This window comes from Carcharhinus amblyrhynchos, chromosome 31 (assembly GCF_965287045.1).
Source record: "Carcharhinus amblyrhynchos chromosome 31, sCarAmb.v2.hapA, whole genome shotgun sequence".
NCBI lineage: Eukaryota > Metazoa > Chordata > Chondrichthyes > Carcharhiniformes > Carcharhinidae > Carcharhinus > Carcharhinus amblyrhynchos.
Window position 1 is genome coordinate 8,227,667 of NC_137354.1, and position 24,406 is coordinate 8,252,072.

Genomic DNA, 24,406 nt, shown 5'->3' on the forward strand with positions numbered 1-24,406 from the left:
GGGTCAGTTCATTCAAAGTGTTCAAACAATAAAGGCACTCTATAGAAATGGGGGGTGGTATCTTGGGCCTTTGGGGAGAGTAGGCCCAGGCTGGGTGGGTGGGTGGGTGGGTGGGGGGGGGGGGGGGGGGGGCGGGGGGCAGAGGTGGAGTGGGGGGAGGAACTAGAACCAGGGGACACAGTCTGAGAATGAGAGGTTGGCAATTTAAGGCTGAGAGGAGGGGGGATTTCTTCGCTCAGAGGGTGAAGAATCTTTGGAGTTCTCTACTTCAGAGAGCTGGAGGCTCAGTCACTGAGTGTTCAAGGTAGAAAACTAATAGATTTTAAGTTATGGAAGATGGTAAGGGATACGGGGATGGCGTGGGTAAATGGCGTTGAGGTCGGAGTTCAGCCATGAATGGCGGAGCAAGCTTGATGGGCTGAATGGCCTATCCTACTCCTATTTCCTATGTTCCACTGGTTACACAACAGCAACCAATAGTTTATATATTTACTTCTGAATGATTTTAATTCTGGCTGACATTTTAGTCTAGGGAGAAAGAACAGCTACGGAGCTAAAAGTGTGTGTGTGTGTGTGTGTGTGTGTGTGTGTGTGTAAATCAGTAAGAATAATTTCAGTTCACGGGGAGTTGGGATTGAAATGCTCCTCCAATTTCTCACACAGACGCTGACAATCAGCTGACCTGCTCCCAATCTCCTATTGTTTCTACCTTCCCCATTACACTGGAAGGACAGTTCACCAGGTGCCTTCTCCTTATTAATAAGGCCTAGGATTCCGTATGCTTTATTAATTCAATGATCGAGAGCTTCAAGTTTTTAGGTGTGCAGATCACCAACAGCCTGTCCTGGTCCCCCTATGCTAACGCTATAGTTAAGGAAACCCACTAATGCCTCTACTTTCTCAGAAGAGTAAGGAAATTTGGCATGTTGGCTACAACTCTCGCCAACTTTTACAGATGCACCATAGAAAGCATCCTTTCTGGTTGTATCACAGCTTGGTATGGCTCCTGCTCTGCCTAAGACCGCAAGAAACTACAAAGGGTCATGAATGATGCCCAGTCCATCACACAAACCAGCCTTCCATCCATTGACTCTGTCTACACTTCTCGCTGCCTCAGCGGAGCAGCCAGTATAATTAAGGATGCCAGGCACCCCGGACATTCTCTCTTCCACCTTCTTCCATTGGGAAAAAGATACATAAGTCTGAGGTCATGTACTAACCGACTCTCCTTTGCTGCCATCAGACTTTTGAATGGACTTGCCTCGTATTAAGATGATCTTTCTCTACACCCTAGTTGTGACTGTAACACCATCTTCTGTACCCTCTCCTTTCCTTCTCTCCATGTACTCTATGAACGGTATGCTTTGTGTAGTGCGCGAGAAGCAATACTTTTCACTGTATGTTAATACATCAAGAATCAAAATCAAAAAATCCAGAACTCTGCTGACTTGGATCAACAACAACTCGCGTTGATATAGCACCTTCAACACAAAACATCCCAAGATTCACTGGTATCAACCAAAAACACAAGCCCCTGCACCACATGAGGAGATACTATGATTGATAACTGAAAACGTGGCAAAGAGATGGGGTATCTCGAGGAAGAAATGGAGAGAGGTCTAAAAGAGTGGGAATTCCAGCAATTCTCCAATGATGGAATGAAGGAAACCAGGGATTTACACGAGACCAGAATTGGAGGAAGAGAGACACCTTGGTAAAGTTTTGGGATTAGCGGGAGTTACAGAGGGAGAAAGGAGAGCAGCTCATGGAGAAACAAGACAGGAGCTTGAGATGTTACTCAAATATCTAGAAAGGGACCAGTTGTCTACCATACACTGGCAAGTACCCACACGTCTTATGGTGGAGAAGGCAGCACCAACCTGGTACCAGGAGTAGGCCCGTTCCGCTGGGTTGATCAGGATGGCGATGATCTTCGCTCGGGGTAACAATGCCATCGCCCTCTTGGGGACCACCTCCGATTCAAAGTAATTGGCACTCTTCTCAAACATGAAATCCGTGCTGGCGTTTGATGGGATCGGGAAGAACTCCATGTACCTGAAAATAGCAGCCAGGCTTTCAGAGCAGAGTGACGAATAAACCAAACCTCCCTCACCCTCAGGGTGGGGTCTACTGTCCAGGAACCTGCCCAGTGAGACATTGGTTCTTTCTCTCACACGCAGCCAAGAGTGTAGAACAATCACATTGACTTTGCATTTCTATAGCACCTTTAATTTGGAAAAACATCCCAAAGTGCTACACAGAAGCAGTTATCAGATAAAGTTGGACACCAAGACACACAAAGAAATATTAGGACAGGTGACCAAAACCACGGTAGATCTTCATAGAATCCCTACAGTGCAAAAGGAGGCCATTCAGCCCATCTAACCTGCACCGACAACAATCCCACCCATGCCCTATCCCCGTAACCCCACATATTTAGTTTGCTAGTCCCCCTAACATCAAAAGGCAATTTATCATACCCGTACCATCTAACCTGCACATCTTTGGAATGTGGGAAAAAGGGGGAAGCAATGATGGGGAGGCTTAGCGAGGGAATCCTCAGAACTTGGGAGCTGTTCAGGTACAGGAACATCCACCTGGAGACACCAGGTCTACCTGAGTGTGAAGGATTTTGAGGGCAGGGTTCCTGCTATTGGATCCCAGGCGCCGTTAAAACACTTGCGGCTATTCTTCTGGAACATTCCAATATTTACAGGGGCTCCTTACACAGACAGGGTCCGGAGATCACAGACTGTACGTGAACAGCTGTTTGTGACAGAGCTCTTGCACTATTTGCTGGTGTGAAAACACAGTTTAGAAAGTTCCAGTGCCTCCAAGACACTTGCGCACATAAAACTGACCAGAATCGAACAGGCTGATGGTAACAGGATTCGTACCAGTCAATTCCTTTGTGATAATTGGCTCCATTGAAGAACTGAATCTCCTCATAGGTGACCGGGCTGGGGAAATTACTCGTGACTCCAGGATGCAAGGACAGGAAAAAGTGCAAAGCTGTGGTACCTGAGGAGAACAAGGACAATGTTGATGTTTCAGACACCACTCTCAAAAGTCCGTCCTTTTAACATCTATGCCAAATATTAGAGTCATAGAGGTTTACAGCATGGAAATAGGCCCTTCGCCCCAACTTGTCCATGCTGCCCTTATTTTAACCACTAAGTTAATCCCAATTGCCCGCATTTGGCCCATATCCCTCTATACCCATCTTACCCATGTAACTGTCTAGATGCTTTTTAAGAAGACAAAATTGTACCCGCCTCTACTACTACCTCTGGCAGCTTGTTCCAGACACTCACCACCCTCTGTGTGAAAAAAATGCCCCTCTAGACCCTTTTGTATCTCTCCCCTCTCACCTTAACCCTATGCCCTCTAGTTTTAGGCTCCCCAAACTTTGGGACAAGATATTGACTATCTAGCTGATCTATGCCCCTCATTATTTTATAGACCTCTATAAGTACACCCCTAAGTCTCCTACGCTCCAGGGAAAAAAAATCCCAGTCTATTCAGCCTCTCCTTATAACTCAAACCATCAAGTCCTGGTAACATCCTAGTAAATCTTTTCTGCACTTTTTCTAGTTTAATAATATCCTTTCTATAATAGAGTGACCAGAACTTTACACGGTATTCCAAGTGTGACCATACCAATGTCTTGTACAACTGCAACAAGATGTTCCAACTCAATGTTCTGACCAATGAAACCAAGCAAGCCAAATGCCTTCTTCACCATCCTGTCCACCTGTGACTCCACTTTCAAGGAGCAAACTGCATTTTCCCCACCCCTCCCATCACCTCAATTGACTTTAGAATTAAATTCAAATTTACAAAACAAATGTGTATAAATAACACCTTCCCACTTTCTTTTATTCATTCGTGGGACACGGGTGTCACTGGCTGGCCAGCATTTATTGCCCATCCCTGGTTGCTCTTGTTCAGAAGGAAGTTGAGAGTCAACCATATTGCTGTGGCTCTGAAGTCACATGTAGGCCAGACCAGGTAAGAATGACAGATTTCTTCCCTAAAGGGACATGAATGAATCAGATGGGTTTTTCCAACAATGGTTTCATGGGTCATCAGTAGATTCATAATTCCAGATACTTTTTCACATTCCACCATCTGCTGTGGCGGGATTCCGGATCCCAAGAATATTAGCTGAGTTTCTGGATTCCCACTAGGTCATCACCTCCCCGCAACATCTCTTTGCAATACCTCAAAGTATGTCACAATGAATTACTTTGACGTGCACTAATTGTCAGTACATAAGCAAACCAGGGCAGCCCGTCAATCCCCCAAATGTTCATTAAAGTATTTCATTCTGGGATTGTTTTCTCAGCATACAATGCTGTCCAGGGCACCCAAATTCTCTCCAAAGAGCATTACAATTACTTTAATATCTTAGCAGTACCACTGATAGTGCAGGACTCTCTCAGTACCACAGTGAATAACCTGCCATGGTGGGAGTGCACAGTGGATGTTCATTATACTGATACTGGGGCTGGAGAGATGAGGAGAGATTGGTTCGACTGGGCCTGTATTCTCTAGAGATTAGATTTGATTGAAATGCATAAAATTCTAACAAGACAGGACAGACCAGATTCAGGGAGGATGTTTTCCTTGGGTGGGGAATCTAGAACCAGGGGACACAGAGGGCGGGAATTTCTGCCCGCACTCACCCCAAGACCAGAAAATCCCATCCGAGGTCAACGGACCTTCACATGGTCTGCCCAATTTGAATTCAAATTCAAAACAATTTGGAATTAGTTAAGAATCTACTGATGACCATGAAACCACTGTCGATCTTTGGATCATTCATGTCCTTTAGGGGAGGAAATCTGCCATCCTTACCCGGTCTGGCCTAGATGTGACTCCAGAGCCAGAGCAACGTGGCTGACTCTCAACTGCCCTTGGGCAATTAGGGATGGGCAATAAATGTTGGCCCAGCCAGCAATGCCAATGAATGAATAAAAAAAAGTATCAGGATATGAGGCAGACCATTTAGGACTGAGGTGAGGAGAAATTCTTTCACTCAGGGGGTGATGAACCTGTGGAATTCTCTCCCACAGAAGGTTGCGGAGGCCAGATCAGTGAATATACTTGAGAAAGAGATAGATAAATTTTAAAGATTTTAATGCATCAAGAGGTATGGGGAGAAAGCGGGATTACGGCATAGAGATGGAGGATCAGCCATGATCACATTGAATGGTGGAGCAGGCTCGAAGGGCTGAATGGCCTCCTCCTGCTCCTACTTTCCACAGAGTGTCAACCTGTTCCAGTATCAGTCTGAGCTCAGCACTCTTAAGAAAACCTGGATTATTTTCAAAATTATTATTCCCGGCTCTTTCAGATGCCAACATTAAAATGACACCATTTTAAAGTTTAACTTATGAAGCTGAATGAAATTTGAAAGTGAAGGCTACCGGTTTTCTGTGGGCCGATGATGAGGAACTTGGGAAGTCGGTCACAGGTTTTCTCTTTGGACCAGATGTCTTTATGTCGTTTATCATCACACGGGTTCTGAAAAAGAATATATGACTCAGTAAATCACGAGGATTGTGCTCCCGAGATGTGGATATCCAAGAAACATCATCACCATCCTGCAAATCGCAACAGTCTTGAGCACAAGATCTGAAACAGGTGCCTTCAACATCTGGACTGAGGTCAAACTAGGCTTTGTATTGTGCTCTAACCTACATACAATCTTCCTGGCTATGTAACTTGTCAAATATCAGCTTGTCCGCTCTTGTGAGTATTAATTACTGCCAGGATGGGAAACATTATAATCTCAGTGGCCTCTGTGCCACATCTAAACTGGCTACAGTAGATGTACATACAGTCATAGAGGTTTACAGCATGAAAACAGACCCTTCGGCCCAACTTGTCCATGCCACCCTTTTTTTTAATCCCTAAACTAGTCCCAATTGCCTGCGTTTGGCCCATATCCTTCTATACCCACCTTACCCATATAACTGACTGCTTTTTAAAACACAAAATTGGACCGACTTCTAATACCACCTCTGGCAGCTTGTTCCAGACATTCACCACCCTGTGTGTGAAAAAATTGCTCCCCTGGAAACTTCTGTATCTCTTCCCTCTCACCTTAAACCTATGCCCTCTAGTTTTAGACTCCCCTACCTTTGGGAAAAGGTATTGACTATCTAGCTGATCTGTGCCCCTCATTACTTTATAGATCTCTATAAGATCACCCCTCAGCCTTCGACATGCCAAGGGAGAAAAAAGTCCCAGTCTATCCAGCCTCTCCTTATAACTCAAACCGTCAAGTCCCGGTTGCATCCTAGTAAATCTTTTCTGCACTCTTTCTAGTTTAATAATATCCTTTCTATAGTAGGGTGACCAGAACTGTACACATGATCTGCAGGATGCAGGTGTCTTTAGTCCGCTGCCCACTCCGCAAGCCCATCCCAGACTATTTAATTCAATTCAGCAGGTGTGTAGGTTAGAGTGGACTGGCCATGCTAAATTGCCCCTTAGTGTCGAAAGATAGACAGGTTAGGGGGACTGGCCATGGTAAATTGCCCCTTAGTGTCCAACGATGTGCAGGTTAGGGGGATTAGTAGGGTAAATATGTGGGGTTACGGGGGCAGGGCTTGGTGGGATGCACTGTCAGAGAGTCGGTGCAGACTCACTGGGACAAAAGTCTTCCTTCTGCACTGCAGGGATTCCATTAATATTCTAATATTCCAGGGGTTCTCCTGTGTGAGCCCACAGACATACTCATAGCTCCCTCAAAGAAAATACAGTGTGACCCTGTTATAACACGATGGGTGGGGTCCATAAAAAGTCATCGCGAAAAAAGCGGGGTCCTGCTAAATCGGGGTTCAAGAAAATCAGCGTTCAAACTGACCCAATGTTGACCCAACATCCTAAAACACCACTACTATCGCCCTATTTGACCCGTTTTTTGCACATTTACCATCTGGCAAGTAAATTATCTTTTAATTAAAGGATTCCGTGAATAAATCGTTGTTGTTACAGTGGAAATTAAAACACACATTAATTTTTAGTAAAGCTTTTTAACAAACATGCCAAAACAACAAGTTTATTTCTTAAAAAAAGTGATCGAGTGTTCCTTGCTTGAACGTAGATTTTCTTTTTCCAGCAGTTTGTTCCATTTTGATCTAAGAAAACATGAAATTAACTCACCGAAAACTTTACAGTTCTCCAGAAAGACCAAAAAAAAAGGTCTGATGATTCATCGCGTAATATCCGAATTCGTGCTAAATCGGGGGCATGTAAGATCAGGGTTTCACTGCACTGCTTTGTAAGTATAGGCACCACTTTCTGATGGGACTGTGGGGTGCCAGCAGCTAACTTTTAAAAGAGTAAAGAAGAAATAATGATGCTCAAAAGGGTGATCAGAGGAAATTTTTCTGGTAAGGATAGCTGAATCCCAGTAATTCCTGCTTCACGGTACTTTTGAGTGCATCCTGACAGCTGAGGCAGGTTTGTAGTTTCTTTGAGACGTACATACCACAGCTGTGGTAAGACCAGTCAGTGTCCACTGCCTATTCTACAGAGCAGGCTGCCGCCACCAGGAGCTGAAACAATGCTCTTACCTGCCACAAGGGGTCCTTCTCCTCTGGGAACAGCTCAAAGTATTTGGCTGCCAATTTTACAGGCGGCAAGGTCTGCAGCTTCAGGTTGGTCCAGCACTGGACAAACTTCACCAGGCTCTCAAACGTGTACAGGCCCAGCCGGTCGTTGCCGTAGTTCGATAGGTGGGTCATGAAGATGCTGATCTGTAAGCCAAGCCAACGCAAGACTAAGTGAGTGACGCTTAGCACCTCAAAAGCATCGTCAAAATATCCCCGGCTCCCAACGGGTCCTGCAGGCATGTCTAGGTCACCATCCCCTACCACACCTTCGTCCAGAGAAATGTCTTTTTATTTCCTGCTTACGGAAGGTTTAAAAAATGTTCTGCATTGAAAGGGGGGCGGGGGGGGGGGGGATTGGTGTTGGGGGGGAAGGTGTTGCCATTGCGTCCAAGTTACTGGTCTAATAACCCAAAGGCAAATTCTTGGAGTTCAAATCCCGCCAAGGCAATGGGGAAAACTCTTAATTAATTAACAAATCTGGAACATTACAGGTAGAGTCACTATAGTCATGAGGTGGTACAGTGGTTAGCACTGCTGCCTCACAGCGCCAGGGACCTGGTTTCAATTCCCAGCTTGGACCACTGTCTGTGCAGCATGTTCACCCCATGTCTGCGTGGGTTTCCTCCAGACGCTCCGGTTTCCTCCCACAGTTCGAAAGATGTGCGGGTTAGGATGCATCGGCCATGGTAAATCCTCCCTCAATGTACCCGAACAGGTGCCAGAGTGTGGCGACTAGGGGATTTTCACAGTAACTTCATTGCAGTGTTAATGTATTTTACTATTGTTACGTGTATTAACATAGAGTGAAAAGTGTTGTTTCTTACGCGCTATACAGATAAAGCATACTGTTCATACAGAAAGAAAGGACAGAGTGCAGAATGTACTGTTACAGTCGTAGCTAGGGTGTAGAGAAAGATCAACTTAACGCGAGGTAGGTCCATTCAAAAGTCTGATAGCAGCAGGGAAGAAGCTGTTCTTGAGTCGGTTGGTACGTGACCTCAGATTTTTGTATCTTTTTACCAGTGGAAGAAGGTAGAAGAGAGAATGTCTGGGATGCATGGGGTCTTTGATAATGCTGGCTGCTTTTCCGAGGCAGCAGGAAGTGTAGACAGAGTCAATGGATGGGAGGCTGGTTTGTGTGATGGACTGGGCAACTTGTGACTAATAAATAAATAAACTTTAACTTTAGTCCCAGATGACCATAGGCTGCTCTCTCCAATGAGGGAGGGAGGGTTGACTGGTGGTGATTTTAATCTGAAGGTCACCACACCTCAGGCAGGTTGAGAAGGTGGGGCCTTCAGGGGTAACCTCAGCCGCTATGGGAATTGAACCCGCGCTGTTGGCATCGCTCGGCATCACAAACCAGCCATCCAGTCAACTGAGCAAAATTGAAGTTTAGGAAAGCGAATCTCTGAGCTTAGGGCAGTTGAAGGCACGGCTGCCAAATGTGGAGAAGTGCAGAGACGTCAGAGGGATGTAAGAGGCTGTTACAGGGAATAGGGAGGGGTGAAGTGATGGGAAGATTGAAATTAAAGGGTGAGAATTTTAAAATGGAGATGTTGAGGGATGGGGAGCCTGTGTGGGTCAGCGAGCACAGGGGTAATGCACAGTGTCCTGCAGACAATCACTTCCATACAGCTCAGCATGGCTGCCACCAACTGCACTTCACAACTGGGCCACTAGAGGGGCCATAAGCTGCAATTTCAATGGTTCACGTCCCAGTTCCCCTGTGCGAAACCAAACACCTTCAAATAAACTAAACAGGCCAATGGAGCTGTTTGAAACGTGAATGTTTGTGTAATTGCTGAAGGAGTTTAAACCTATTTGCTCAGCTCCAGATTGTACTAACAGTCACCCTGCCTCGGGTCAAGGTACAGCACAGAAACAGGACATGTGGCCTAACAGATTTAGGTTGGTGCTTGTGCTCCACAAAGTCCCCTCCCCAGTGTCCTTTTCACCTTCTATTCCTCCTTCCTTCATCTGTTGATTTAGATAAAAGAATCTCTGCAGTGTAGAAGGAGGCCATTCACCCTATCGAGCCTGCACTGACAACCCCACACAGGCCCCATCCCTGTAACATTGAGCAACATGGAGGCTCCATCCGGGCCCCCCCCCCACGCGCAGGCTCCCCGCACCCAAACCCACCTCAGGCTCCATCCGCTTCAGGGAAGTACAAGAAATGAGATTCAGGGGAGCACAGATATCTCGTGCGGGGGGAGGAGGGGGTTATGGTTATTGGGCTGGAGAAGATTACATGGATAGGAAGGGGCAAGATCGCGGAGAGATCTGAAAACAAAGGCCAAAATCTCCCCCAACCTCCCTCCCTTTTACAGATGCACCATAGAAAGCATTCTTTCTGGTTGTATCACAGCTTAGTATGGCTCCTGCTCTGTCCAAGACCACAAGGAACTACAATAGGTCATGAATGTAGCCCAGTCCATCATGCAAACCAGGCTGCCATCCACTGACTCTGTCTACACTTCCCATTGCCTCGGAAAAGCAGCCAACATAATCAAGGACCCCACGCACCTCGGACATTTTCTCTTCCACCTTCTTCCATTGGGAAAAAGATATGAAAGTCTGAGGTCACATACCAACCGACTCAAGAACAGTTTCTTCCATGCTACCATCAGACTTTTGAATGGATCTACTTTGCATTAAGTTGATCTTCCTCTACACCCTAGCTATGACTGTAACACCACATTCTGCACCCTCTCCTTTCCTTCTCTATGAACAGTATGCTTTGTCAGTATACCGCGCAAGAAACAATACTTTTCACTGTATGCTAATACATGTGACAATAATAAATCAAATCGAGTCCCGCAGGTGACAGAGGATGTAAACAGTGGGGTAATCTATTGACAACAGGATCGTAAGATCCCTCCTCAATGGTGGACTGCAACTGCCGCCATAAAGCACACCACCAGGGAGGAGAAAAATCCCACACAAAGAGTGAGAAGTTCGGAACTGGACCAGGAGCCAATGTAGGTCAAGGAGCAGTGCGGGGAAAGGGACTTGGTGCAAGGAGGATACAGAGAGCAAAAGTTTTGGATGAGCTAAGAGCGGGGAGGGATGGGGGGGGGTGGGGTGGGGTGGTGTTAGAATGTAAGCAACTTTGTATTAGATGTAATGTGACCAATGGGAATGAGACGTAAAGGTCAACTGACCCAGTAAACCATGGAACCAATTACAGGGTGATGTAATAGTCAGCTGACCAGCTGATTCACTATAAATAAGGAACTATGTAGAATTGTGGGGAGCTGAGAGTGGCCCAGGGCGAGGCCCCAAGTTTGGAGTAATGATGTTTCTTTATTAAACCCTGTCTTTGATTTATAAGTCGGAGTAAGTTTTGTTGTATTTTCATTAGCTGCGTTTTGAAGAGTTCCTTCTGAAGAAACGGGTGGGGAGGTGGACCAGGAGGAGGCCGCAAACCTCTTTAACACTGAATGGCTCACGAGGGAGGGTAAGATTTTGGAATCGAGCTGTGTCTGTCCGGCAGAGGCAGATTAGGCTGGGAGTGGTTCAGGGCTGTGGGGGGAGCCAGAGGTGAGCCGCTGAGTTTGGAAAAGAAAACCCCCCCCCTCCACAACATCTCAACATAAACGGACGAAGAAAACTCATTATGACTGCGTGGCGCTCATTCCTGAATCAACGTGATCCAGTTCACCTCTTCCACTCCACTGGGGGAGGGTGGGAGAAGGGGGTGGCAGGTCTCCAGTAGCAGACATGCAATACCACTTAATGTTTGGACAGCACTCTTTGTTACATACCACTGAGCAAACAAGAGGCAATGTTTTTCAAAGCCCTTAATGTGATCAGCCAGTCGATTTCCTATATTTTTGGCTTGGGACAAAGTTCATTTCATTCAGTTTAGCTCTCACAGAGATGTCTCTATTACAGGGTATGATTGTGCATTGTCAACACAGACCAGGCGCCCCTTCCCTTTGGCAGTTCCCAGTGAATCGCACACACAGCCCTCCATTCCATTTACCTTCCCCTTCTTCTTTGTTGCTGCACTGGGAACTTTGCAAAGCTGTTTGCTTTTGAAACTGGAGTAAAATCCAACCGATTCACCAAACGGGTTCTGAACCCGTCTGTTTAAATATTAAATCCAATGGAACATACGTGCATGGTGGTGGTAGAAGGGAGATCATCTCATTAACCTGCTGCAGAGGGGAGACCAACCCCCGCCCCCCCACCTCATCCAGTTCAATGTGCCAACAGCATGGGCAGACTCTAGCTCAGTGGGGCGTAGGGGGGTGGGTAGGGGGCGGCGGGTGGGGGCAGGGAGAACCTGCGGCCCAAGGTCTGTGTGCGGCCCATCAGCTTTCTGAGCGTGGTCCCATAAGACGTTTTGTGAGCAGTTGCCCACACTGAGGCTTGCCACATTCCGCTGATTCCCGTCCATGTAGTTTTTTTTCCCCTACCAGTATGGCTGAAACGATGCACGTAAAGCAAGGGCAAGCGAAGCAAGGTGCGTGCTGATTGCTCACAACATTGACTGTGAGAGCCGTGCATTGCCTCTGGGTCCAAAGTGTTAATATTTGTTAATAATGTTAATTGAAGTTGACAAGAGTTCTATTAATATATAAATGAAGCATTTTCTATAATTCATGAAATATTCAGTGTGTATTAAATATGTTCAATTAAATCCAAGGGGACATGGTTTATCACAAGAAACTACCAAAGTTTGTGAACATAGCCCAGTCCATCATGCAAACCATCCACTGACTCTGTCTACACTCCCCTCTGCCTCGGGAAAGCAGCCAGCATAATCGACCACTCCGCTACACCTAACCAGCACATCTTTCGGACTGTGGGAGGAAACCAGAGCACCCGGAGGAAACCCACGCAGACACGGGGAGAATGTGCAGACTCTGCACAGGCAGTGGCCAACCGGGAATCGAACCTGGATCCCTGGTGCTGAGAGGCAGCAAGGTTAACTACTGTGCAGTCCCTACCAATAGCTTGTAGAAAACGGCTTTCCCTTGCACATCGGGCAGCTGTCAAAGTGATGTTCATCGTTTCTGCGGTGGGCTGGTGTGATGGGGAGCAAAGAACGAAGAAAATTACAGCACAGGAACAGGCCCTTCAAGCCTGCACAGACCATGCTGCCTGTCTGAACTAAAGCCCCCTAGCCTTCTGGGGAACATATCCCTCTACTCCCATCCTATTCATTTATTTGTCAAGACGCCCCTTAAAACTCACTATGATATCTGCTTCCACTACCTCCCCCGACAGCACCCATCACTCTCTGTGTTAAAAACCTGCCTTGTACATCTCCTTTAAACCTTGTCCCTCGCATCTTAAACCTGAGCCCCCTAAAAACAATGATGCCTAACATGAGCCTCGAACCCACGACCCCGAGATTAAGAGTCTCATGCTGTACCAGCTGAGCTAGTCCCGGGCGCACTTCTTGTAGCAGCTCATTGTGTTCCCAAACGGGCATTTTAATCTCAAGACCAATCACCATTGCCTCCTGATGGAATACAACAGATGTGGGATGTGGTGTCCTCCATTTTCAAAGGGAAAAGAGAAGTCAACCCTCCTCTACTCTCCCAACCGGTTCTCGTTGTGTGGAGGAGTGGCTGAGTCTTGAAAGGTGCTGGGGAAATAGACTGCACCATTCCAACGGCCCAGAGTATTACAAAGCTAGCGTGAATTTACTCTGAGCAACCGATACTCCTTCACCCAACTCTGTCCAAGTGTCAGACCACTATTGAAGCATTGGCCAATCAACCTCAACGCAACTTAAAAGAATGTCGCTCTCTCGTGCCGAGATTTTAAAAACAAATTTCTGCGTGGAGGACAAATACATCACCAACCAATACAACACCTATTTTTATTTCTGGTGACCTAACTGTGTCACATGAAGCCAATCACAACTTTAAACATTCACCAGCTGTTGTAGAACTGCCAACTATTATTGCCCAATATACACAACTGACCAATCAAAAGAGAGAAAAAAAACTCATGACCATCTACCATCAAAAACAAAATCATCCAAAACCTGGAACTGGACCCAGCATCAAAATACCGCAGCAACCAGAGCAAGTCAGAGGCTAGGAGATCAACTCCTGACTCCCAAAACCTTGTCCACCACCTATAAGGCAGGAGTGTGATGGAATAACTTGTCCGGATGGGTGCAGCTCCAACAACACAAGAAGCTTGACACCATCCAGGACAAAGCAGCCCTGCTTGATTGGCACCTCATCCACCACTTTCAACCTCCATTCCTTCCACCACGCACACTCTGGGTGGGATTTTACAACCTCACTCAAACTGAGACTAGAAAATCCCGCCGGAAGTCAATGGGACACTTCCACTGTCCGCCCCTCGCCCGCTCCGATTCCGTGGCGGGCAGGGCGGTAGAATTCCAGTGACTGTGGCAGCAGTGTGTAACATACACAAGACGCACCGCAGCAACTCACCAAGGCTCCTTCAACACAGTATCTTCTAGGCCATCTAGAAGGATAAGGGTGGCAGGTACATGGGGAACACCACCATCTTGAAGTTCCCCTCCAAACCACACTTGGAAATACGCCTTCACTGCCTGCCACTGGCTCAAAATCTGGGAACTTTCTCCCTAACAGCACTGTGGATGTACCTACGCCACACTGACTCCAGAGGTTCACGAAGGCTACTCACCATTATCTTTCTTAGGGCGATTGGAGATGGGCAACAGAAGTGCTGGCCTGACCACATCCCATGAAAGGATAATAAAATAATCAAACCTCACGGTTGACCTCACTCTCTAACTGCCGGTTTGGAAATTTGGCTGGGTGACATTGTTGAAACGATGGAGCCAGTCAGAAACACTTCCATCTGGCTTTGGATTCTGCAACTTGTTTGGAAGGAGCTATCTTCATAATCATGCAACCGTAGGATAATGTATTCACTGTTCTTTTTGCTATTTGCCAATATGCAAACTAGGCACACACAGCTCTGTAGCAAAGCAGCACAATCAATATTCTTACATCCTAACCCTGAAAAAGCATCCAATATCGTCAAACTACAGAATGTAAGACAACGCTGAGGGTTACTGAGAAAAGGTTGCCCATCAGCGCTTGCTATCAATGGCTGTGGTCTTGATTGATATGCAGACGCACCGTACGACTCCACTAGAGAGGGAGCAGAGGAGGTTCACCAGGACGTGGCCTGGGCTGGAGTGTTTCAGCTCTGAACAGGGGGCTGTTTTCTCCAGAGCAGAGAGGGCGGGGGAGCCTCATCAATTTGTACAGAATTATGAGACACAGAGATGGGATAGATAGGAAGGAACTTTACATACCAGAGGGCTCAATAACCAAGAGTCACAGGTTTAAGAAAAGAGGCAGTTGACATAGAGAGGATTTGAGGAAAATCTTTTTCACCCGGGGGATGGTGGGAGTCTAGAACTCGCTGAGAGGGTGGGAGAAGCGGGAACCCTCACAATATTGAAGATATAGATGAACACTTGAAAGGTCAGAGCATAAACGGCTACAGAATACTTGCTGGAAAATGGGATTAGAATACAAAGAAAATTACAGCACAGGAACAGGCCCTTCGGCCCTCCAAGCCTGCACCGACCATGCTGCCCGACTGAACTAAAACCCCCTACCCTTCTAGGGACAATACTCCTCTATTCCCATCCTATTCATACATTTGTCAAGATGCCCCTTAAAAGTCACTATCATATTCGCTTCCACTACCTCCCCCGGCAGCGAGTTCCAGGCACCCACCGCCCTCTGTGTAAAAAAACTTGCCTTGTACATCTCCTTTAAAGCTTGCCTTTTGCACCTTAATCCTATGTCCCTTGGTGTGGAGATGCCGGTAAGGAGTCTCTCACAACATCAGGTTAAAGTCCAACAGGTTTATTTGGAATCACAAGTTTTTGGACTGCCAGCGCAACAGGGCAGTGCCCCAAAAGCTGGTGATTCCAAATAAACCTGTTGGACTTTAACCTGGTGTTGTGAGACTTCTTACTGGATTAGAATTGATTGGAGCTTGATAGCCAGCGCAGGTGTGATGGGCCGAAGGGCCTCTCTTTAGTGATGTATGGGACTTTACGGTCTCGCTATGGGCTCTAACTATGGGCGGGATTTTACAGTCTCGCTCAAAAATTCCCACCCAAGATCAACGGACATTTCCATTGTCCACCTCTCGTCTGCTCCAATTCCATGGCAAACGAGGCGGTAGAATTCCAGCGTCTAACTCTGTTCATCACCACAATAACTCAATAACTTTTACACTTAAGAGCTCACATCAAGGGAACTTGGGTTGGGGGGGGAGGTGGGTTGATAATTATCATACTTAAAAGGAAAATCGCTCGATCTCTTCTGGTGATGAGGGAACAGTGTGCATTGAAAGTAGTAATCTCCTTTAGTTGCCTGTAGAGTCATAGAGGAACCTTCCCAATCTACCTGCCATGGGAATCGTAGTGGGCGGAAGCCTGGACAATGCAAAAAACCACTGGCCTCGAGTAGGATTTTCCAGTTTTGGGGCTAGTGCAGCCTATAAAGTTTATTTATTTGTCATAAGTCAGCTTACATTAACACTGCAATGAAGTTACTGTGAAATTCCCCTAGTTGCCACAGTCCAGCGCCTGTTTGGGTCAATGCACCTAGCCAGCACATCTTTCAGAATGTGGGAGGAAACTACAGCACCCGGAGGAAACCCACGCAGACACAGGGAGAACATGCAAACTCCCTGCAGGACAGTGACCCAAGCTGGGAATCGAACCCAGGTCCTTGGTGCTATGAAGCAACAGCGCTAACCACTGTGCTACCGTGTTGATAGAGCTTTACAGCTGTGATGACTTCAGCCACGCTAATGAGGTTGGCTTGCTCGAGTATGAACTATCTGATGAGTCCTGATGGCTAAATCAGGGAGCCTCATGCTCCCTATTTAAAGCAGGTGTGTCAGGCTCCCAGCCTGCATTCAGCAGGGAGCAACTGGAGAACTGGCTGAGTATCAGATGCATGGTGTAAATAAAGCAACTTGGTGACGGGACTTTCGCCCCCGTGGAGTTATTACAACAGCACAGCAAGAGCCCCTTCGGCCCATCCTGCGCATGCCGGCCTTGCCTCTGCAACCTAAGGATTCAAAATGGCCACCACTGTTCCCTACGTGACAGGGAGAAGTGTTTGACTGTATGGGAAATGCTTTGGATTGCGACTCAAGGCACATCGCCAGGACCTGTTAAAAGACACAGGTCCTTTCTGATGAAGGAAACAAGTTTGACACGAAGGGGACATCTGCACCCCCCCCAACCCAACCCCCAATTACATCAATGTGTACTTGCTCATGATCCTCCAGGGTTTCCTGCATAAACTATCGGCATAAGGGCCGGGCAGCCTCAGTGGTTCTGCTTCCTAGAAATCAGCTCCCTTTATTCCTAGGAAACGATCCAGACTCATTTGGAACCCAGGGCTGCCAACAGGAGCCCCAGCTAAAGGCTCAGTCTGCCGAGACGCAAAGCCGAAAACTCTGCATTGCTGGAGAGGCGCGAGTCTCAGAGGGACTAACTCAAGTCAGATGGTCAGCACGACAGATGGTAGAGTGCACGAGCCAGACTGTGGGAGCAGTTCATTTGTGACTCAGTTCAGTCCAGCAACTCGTAATTCGAAATCAAAAAGCTCCCCGTTCGAATACGAAGCCCATCCATCCATCACCCCAGCTACAGGCCTCAGCTTTCGCAAGCACGACGAAACTGAAGCCAACTCACGTGCAACTTAAACAATTGCTCCGTCTTTTATTTAGCCGAAGTATTTGCTGATTTGAATGAAGGGCCCCAGGGCGGGGGGGGGGGGGGGGGGGGGGGGGGGGGGGGAAGAAAGATGGAGGAACCATTAACATTTCGAATCAGATTTCTACCCTGATCGCCAATGAAACAACAGCCCTGCATTAACTCTCAGCCTCCAAAGTTAGAGTTTGTTTATTTATTAGAGTCATGAGTAGGCTTACATTAACACCGCAATGAAGTTACTGTGAAAATCCCCTACTTGCCACATTCCAGCACCTATTTGGTTAGGCTGAGGGATAATTTAGCACGGCCAATGCACCGAAAGCAGCAGGTCTTTTGGACTACGGGAGGAAACTGGAGCACCCGGAGGAAACCCATTCAGACACGGGGAGAACATGCAAACTCCACATAGACAGTCACCTGAGGCAGGAATCGAACCCACGTCACTGCAGCTGTCAGGCAGCAGTAACCACTGTGCCATCATGTTGCCATCGATATGGTGGATTTCATAAGCTAGTCCCAATTGCCTGCATTTGGCCCATATCCCTCTATGCTCATTTTACCCATGTAACTGTCTAAATGCTTTTTAAAAGATAAAATTGTACCCACCTCTATTACTACCTCTGGCAGCTTGTTCCAGTCACTCAACACCCTCTGTGTGAAAAAAATTGCCCCTCTGGACACTTTTGTATCTCTCCCCTCTCACCTTAAACCCTCTAGTTCTAGACTCCCCTACCTTTGGGAAAAGATATTGACTACCTAGCTGTTTTGTGCCCCTCATTATTTTATAGATCTCTATAAGATCACTCCTCAGCCTCCTACACTCCAAAGAAAAAATTCCCAGTCTATCCAGCCTCTCCTTATAACTTGAGACATCAAGTTCCGGTAGCTTCCTAGTAAATCTTTTCTGTACTCTTTCTAGTTTAATAATATCCTTTCTATAATAGGGTGACCAGAATTGAACACTGTATTCCAAGTGTGGCCTGACCAATGTCTTGTACAACTTCAACAAGACGTCCCAACTCCGGTATTCAATGCTCTGACCAATGAAACCAAGCATGCCGAATGCCTTCTTCCACACTCTGTCCACCTGTGACTCCACTTTCAAGGAGTTGTGAACCTGTACCCCTGGATTTCTCTGTTCTATAACCCTCCCCAACACCCATTAACTGAGTAAGTCCGGCCCTGGTTTGACCTACCAAAATGCATCACCTTGCATTTATCTAAATTAAACTCCATCTGCCATTCGACAGCCCACTGGCCCAACTGATGAAGATTCCTTTGCAATTCGAGGCAACCTTCTTCACTGTCCACTATGCCACCAATCTTGGTGTCATCTGCAAACAAACGTAGGAAATCTGGCACTTAATTTGCACACTGTAAACTCCCTCAAACAGCAAATTGACCAAAGCTAGGTAATGGCTTCTGGGGATGCCAACTGAGAGATAAATGTTAAAATAGTGCCATGAAATCAGGATACCAAATTTGATAATAAACCCTGATCATAACAAATGGCAGAGCAGGTTCGAAGGGCCGAATGGCCTCCTCCTTTCTATGTTTCACCCACACGATCGATTTAACCTCTTGGTTTGAGAAATGGCACCTCCGGCAGTGTAGCACCTCACTATTGCACTGCAGTGTCAGCTTTGGTATTTGAGCTTAACTGCCCGGAGTGGGACTTGAACTCACAAGCGGAGCTGACCCGGAGGCTGGAGTGTGCTGGCACTGAGCCACAGCTGAGTGAAACGGTGTTCTTCGGTTCCTTACAGATCCTACAAGAGTGTTAGGGCCTGTGTCCCTTCAGCCTACGCAGTGGACCTGAGTACCAAAGCTTTCTCAAGTCACTGAGAAATAGACAGCAGAACATGAAATTTCAGTCAAGTTCTGGAAAAGTAATTGCAAACGGATTGGCAAAAGAATACTTGGATGATTTCTGGAGGGCAGATGGGATGGATATTAAAACATCACGAGTGATCACCATTCCTGCCTAGTTTGTCTGAGTCAGATTGTTCTGAGTACATTGCCTACTGCATGTTCTAGCATGAGATTGTATGGGTGACATTGAGGGAGTGCTACACTGTTGAGAGATGCCATCATAAGAACAGAAGAAATAGGAGCAGGAGTAGGCCATCTAGCCCCTCGAGCCTGCCCCGCCATTCAATTAGATCGTGGCTGATCTGTCGTGGCTCAGTTCCACATTCCCGCCCTCTCCCCATAACCCTTAATCCCCTTGCCTATCAAAAACCTATCAACCCGCGTCTTAAAAATATTGAGCGAGGCAGCCTCCACCACTTCAACGGGCAGAGAATTCCAGAGATTCACCACCCTTTGAGTGAAGAAGTTCCTCCTCAACTCCATTCTAAACCGCCTCCCCTTTATCTTGAGGCTGTGCCCCCTAGTCCTACTGTCCTTTCTGAGTGGGAAGAGCCTCTCCACCTCTATCCTATCCATCCCATTCATCATCTCATATGTCTCAATGAGATCTCATTCAGCAGAAACATTCACCTCAGGTCACACCCGCCCACTGTCATAATCCTGTTGTGCTTTAAAGCAGACAGTCCCAGCCAATCTCAACCACGCACCATCTCCAAATAGACTGACTGTTTCTTCATCCAGACTGCTGCTTGGACAATTTGGTTTCCACTGTCAAAGTAATTTTCGGAACGTACGAGAGGTGGGTAAGACATGATACGGTGGCACAGTGGTTAGCACGGCTGGCTCACAGCGCCAGGGACCCGGGTTCGATTCCCGGCCTCGGATCACTGTCTGTGTGGAGTCTGCATGTTCTCCTTGTGTCTACCTGGGTTTCCGCCGGGTGCTCCGGTTTCCTCTCGCAGTCCAGAGGTGTGCTAGTTAGGTGCATTGGCCATGCTAAAATGGGCCTCGGTGTACCTGAACAGGCACTGGAGTGTGGCAACTAGAGGATTTTCACAGTAACTTCATGTTTACGGAAGCCTACTTGTGACTAATAAATACTAAGACTAAAAAGACTTTTCAAAGACTGTGTAGAGTTTGCACATTCTCCCCGTGTCTGCATGGGTTTCCTCCAGGTGCTCTGGTTTCCCCCCACAATCCAAAGATAAGCAGGTTAGGTAGATTGACCATGCTAATTTGCTCCTTATGTCCCAAGATGTGTAGGTTAGATGGATTCGCCAATGTTAAACTAGTGGGGTTTATGGGGTAGGGTGGGGGAGAGGGCCTGGTTAAGGTACTCTGTCAGAGAGCTGGTGCAGACTCGATGGGCTGAATGGTCTCTTCTGCACAGCAGGGATTCTATGATTCATGAATGGAAGTTGTTTGTGTAACTTAAGGCAAAAATATCTCTTTCTATCAGCGAGCTAGCACGAGGTGCTTGCATGAGGAGGGTGTGACGGAATGAATATAATGGACATGTGGCACTAGGCCAGAAGAGGACGGACTCACAAAGCCTTTCCAAGGCCGACTGAATGCACACATCCAACTGCCTTATGTTGGAATTGAAGCGCTTAGTGTCACGACTCCACTCTCAGAAACTGCTTGAAGGCTCCTGCGGAAGGTGGGAAGGTAGCCCTGTCGGATTCAATGGCAAATCTCAAATCTGGCTAAACTCTGTGCTGCAGAACTTGTGATAAATCAGACAAAATTCACTGAAGGCAGCCAACAAAACCGACAGCATTATGGAGACAATGGGGAGTGTGGGATACATTCGGATGGTGGCTCTCCTCTGATTTAATCCCAAAAATCTGCTTCAGACAAACCGACTCCTACTTCTGTATTTCTATAGTGCCTGTTACACGCCTCAGGACATCCCAGAGTGTTCTGCAGCTAATCAAGTACTTCTGATGTGTAATCAGCAGGGTATGATGTGTATACACACACATGCACACAGACTCTCGCATGTGCATATGCACACACACGTGTACGTATGCACAGAGATTCACACATGGAAACACACACATATGCATGCACACAGACTCCCGCATGTGTATACACACACAGATGCATGTACATGTGTACACACGTGTATGTACGCACAAACACATGTACACACATTTGCGCACAGCTGCACGTGTACACACATGCAGACACTCAGGCACACGCACACGTTTTCAGGCAGACACGTGTACACACATGTACACAGATACACACATGTGAATGCATGCCGACAGAGACTTCCAACATTGTCCTAATTTAAGTTTCAAGTTATGTTTGAACACCTACACAAACTTACCCAAGATTCAGATCTTCATCATTTGAAAGACCGGAAGTCGAGGGATCCATCAATTGCTTCTAAGATGTGGACTGGGGCCAACAGTTACATATTCCAGCAGCAAGATATACCATCATTATATTTTTTCCTGCTTTAATAGAATCTTGATTCTGACACATTGAGAGCTAGGGGCAATAAGTTCACTGCAGAAGCTTTTATATCGAGAACTACAGCTATCCGAGAGTGGCTGAACGGCCCAAGTATAATCAAGGGATTTAAAAGAAAACTTGAGTGTTGAAGCATGAGAAAATGCTGGAGATGCGTTCCGTCACAACCAGTTTGCCTTTAGATGGTGACTGATCTGCCGCCGGTTCCCTGTGATCCCTCGTATTTCTTGCCAAGCACATTCCAGGGATTCAGACAACCTCAAAGCCCGACACTGAGCCAATCTACATACTTCACCACTCATGGTCTGGCCTCCTGTACACCGGGGAGACCGAACGCACTTGGGATGAGGGGAGATCGGTGGGGAGGGGGGCTTGAAATCACTTTGGGCAGCATGGAGATACAGTGGTTAGCACTGCTGCCTCACAGCACTAGGGATCTGGGTTCGATTCCCGGCTTGGGTCGCTGTCTGTGTGGAGTTTGTGCGTTCTCGCCGTGACTGCGTGGGTTTCCTCCGGGTGCTCCGGTTTCCTCCCACAGTCCAAAAAACGTGCTGGTTAGATGCACTGGCCGTGCTAATGTCTCCCTCTGTGTACCCGAACAGGCGCCGGAGTGTGGCGATTAGGGGATTTTCACACTGCAGTGTGAATGGAAGCCTACTTGTGACTAATAGATAAACCTTAACTTAAGCAGTTTGCCGGCAGGACCCTGAGCTTCCAGCCCCTTGCATTTTAATTCTCCATCCCCTCTGACCTCTCCAGCTTCCCCCACCGTGCCAATGAAGCCCGGGGAACAGCACCTTACCTTTCCAATAGGCACTTCATAGTCTTCCTATTGCAATGCGGAACTCAACATTTTCATATTGTAACCATTGCTCCCAGCTTCATGAACAGAGAATGATTTTGCTGTTGCCATTTACACCTCCTCTCGACCTATCTTTCTCATTATTTACCCCTTTACTTGCCCTTTCAATACTAAGGTCACTTAAGCTTTCCTGTCTTCCACCCAATCACAAACCTTCCCTCTTTCCATGCCCGTGTCCTGTGTTAAAATGTTACATCCCAAACATTTTCTAGTTTGGATGAAATGTCATCACCCAGAAACACTAATTCTACTTCCCTGCCTCTCAGATGTAGCCTCTGGCAGTACAATGGTTAACACTGCTGCCTCACTGCTGCCAGGGACCCGGGTTCGATTCCCAACTTGGGTCACTGCCTGTGCAGAGTCTGCACATTCTCCCCATGTCTGTGTGGGTTTTCCCAGGTGCTCTGGTTTCCTCCCACAGTCCAAAGATAGTTTAAAGTTTATTTATTAGTGTCACAAGTAGTACTGCAATGAAGTCACTGTGAAAATTCCCTAGGTGTCACAGATCAGCACTTATTCAGGTACACAGTGACCGAGTCCTTGGTGCTGTGAGACAGCAGTGTTAACCACTGTGCCACCAAGACTGTCTGTGTGGAGTTTGCACATCTCCCCTTGTCTGTGTGGTTTCCTGTGGGTGCTCCAGTTTCCTATCACAGTCCGAAAGAAATGCTGGTTAGGTGCATTGAACGTGCTAAACTCTCCCTCAGTGTACCGACGAGAGGATTTTCACAGTAACTTCATTGCCATGTTAATGTAAGCCTACTTGTGACACTAATAAATAAACATAACCTGCTGAATACTTTGAGTATTTCCTTGTTATATATCTCCAGTTTGATGACAGCTTAGAACAGTATAGAGAAGTTCTTGATTGGTGAGGGGGTCAAAGGTTGCGGGAAAAAAGCAGGAGAATGGAGTTGGGAAATATATCAGCCACGATCAAATGGTGGAGCAGACTCGATGGGCCAAATGGCCTACTAATCATCCACCTGAAACAAAAATGATGGGGTTGACTGGGTGACCTCCCAAGGGTTCATGTCACACTACTTGTCACCCCCATGACTTGCCTGGGCTTGCAACATCTCACTTACTGTCCTGTCTGGAGACAATACACATCTCTTTAATCTTTGCTTAACGCTGTCTCCACTCACACTGTCTGCACCTTTAAGAATTGATTAGCTGCAAAGACTCACATTCTAATCAGTATTCTGTAAACTGTGTGTGCCTTTATATGCCCTGTTTGTGATCAGAACTCACCACTCACCTGACAAAGGAGCAGCGCTCCGAAAGCTAGTGGTGTTTGTTACCAAGAAAACCTGTTGGACTTTAACCTGGTGTTGTGAGACTTCTTACTAATCTCTCTCTACAGATGCTGTCAGACCTGCTGTGATTTTTCTGGCACTTCTTGCGTTTTGTTCCAAGGTTTTAACGTGTTATGCATTGACCAAGTTTAAGGGAGTGCAGAGGAGGTTCACTAGGCTGATACCGGAGATGAGGGGATTAGCCTATGAGCAGAGATTGAACAGACTGGGTCTGTAGTCGTTGGAGTTTAGAAGGCTGAGGGGGGATCTAATAGAGACATATAAGATAATGAAGGGGATAGACAGGGCAGAGGTTGAGAGATTCTTCCTGCTTCAAAAGGATAGCAGGACTAGAGGACACAGCCTCAAAATAGGGAGAGGGGGGGAGCAGTTTAGAACGGAGTTGAGGAGGAACTTCTTCACTCAAAGGGTGGTGAACCTCTGGAATTCTCTGCCCGTTGAAGTGGTGGAGGCTGCCTCGCTGAATATGTTTAAGTCATGGGTAGGTAGGTTTCTGATAGACGAGGGAATTAAGGGTTAT

At 46.9% G+C, this 24,406-nt stretch overlaps 1 protein-coding gene across 1 annotated transcript in view; it reads right to left on the minus strand.

Moving 5' to 3' along the window:
• ndst2a (N-deacetylase/N-sulfotransferase (heparan glucosaminyl) 2a) overlaps positions 1–24,406 on the minus strand; it is an 80,695-nt gene that overhangs the window by 6,248 nt on the left and 50,041 nt on the right. The window contains exons 6-9 of the mRNA XM_080215898.1: positions 7,590–7,772; positions 5,433–5,529; positions 2,898–3,021; positions 1,881–2,055 (exon numbers count right to left, since the gene is read on the minus strand). Coding sequence (XP_080072024.1) covers positions 1,881–2,055; positions 2,898–3,021; positions 5,433–5,529; positions 7,590–7,772 — 579 coding nt within the window. The remainder of the gene's footprint in view (positions 1–1,880; positions 2,056–2,897; positions 3,022–5,432; positions 5,530–7,589; positions 7,773–24,406) is intronic.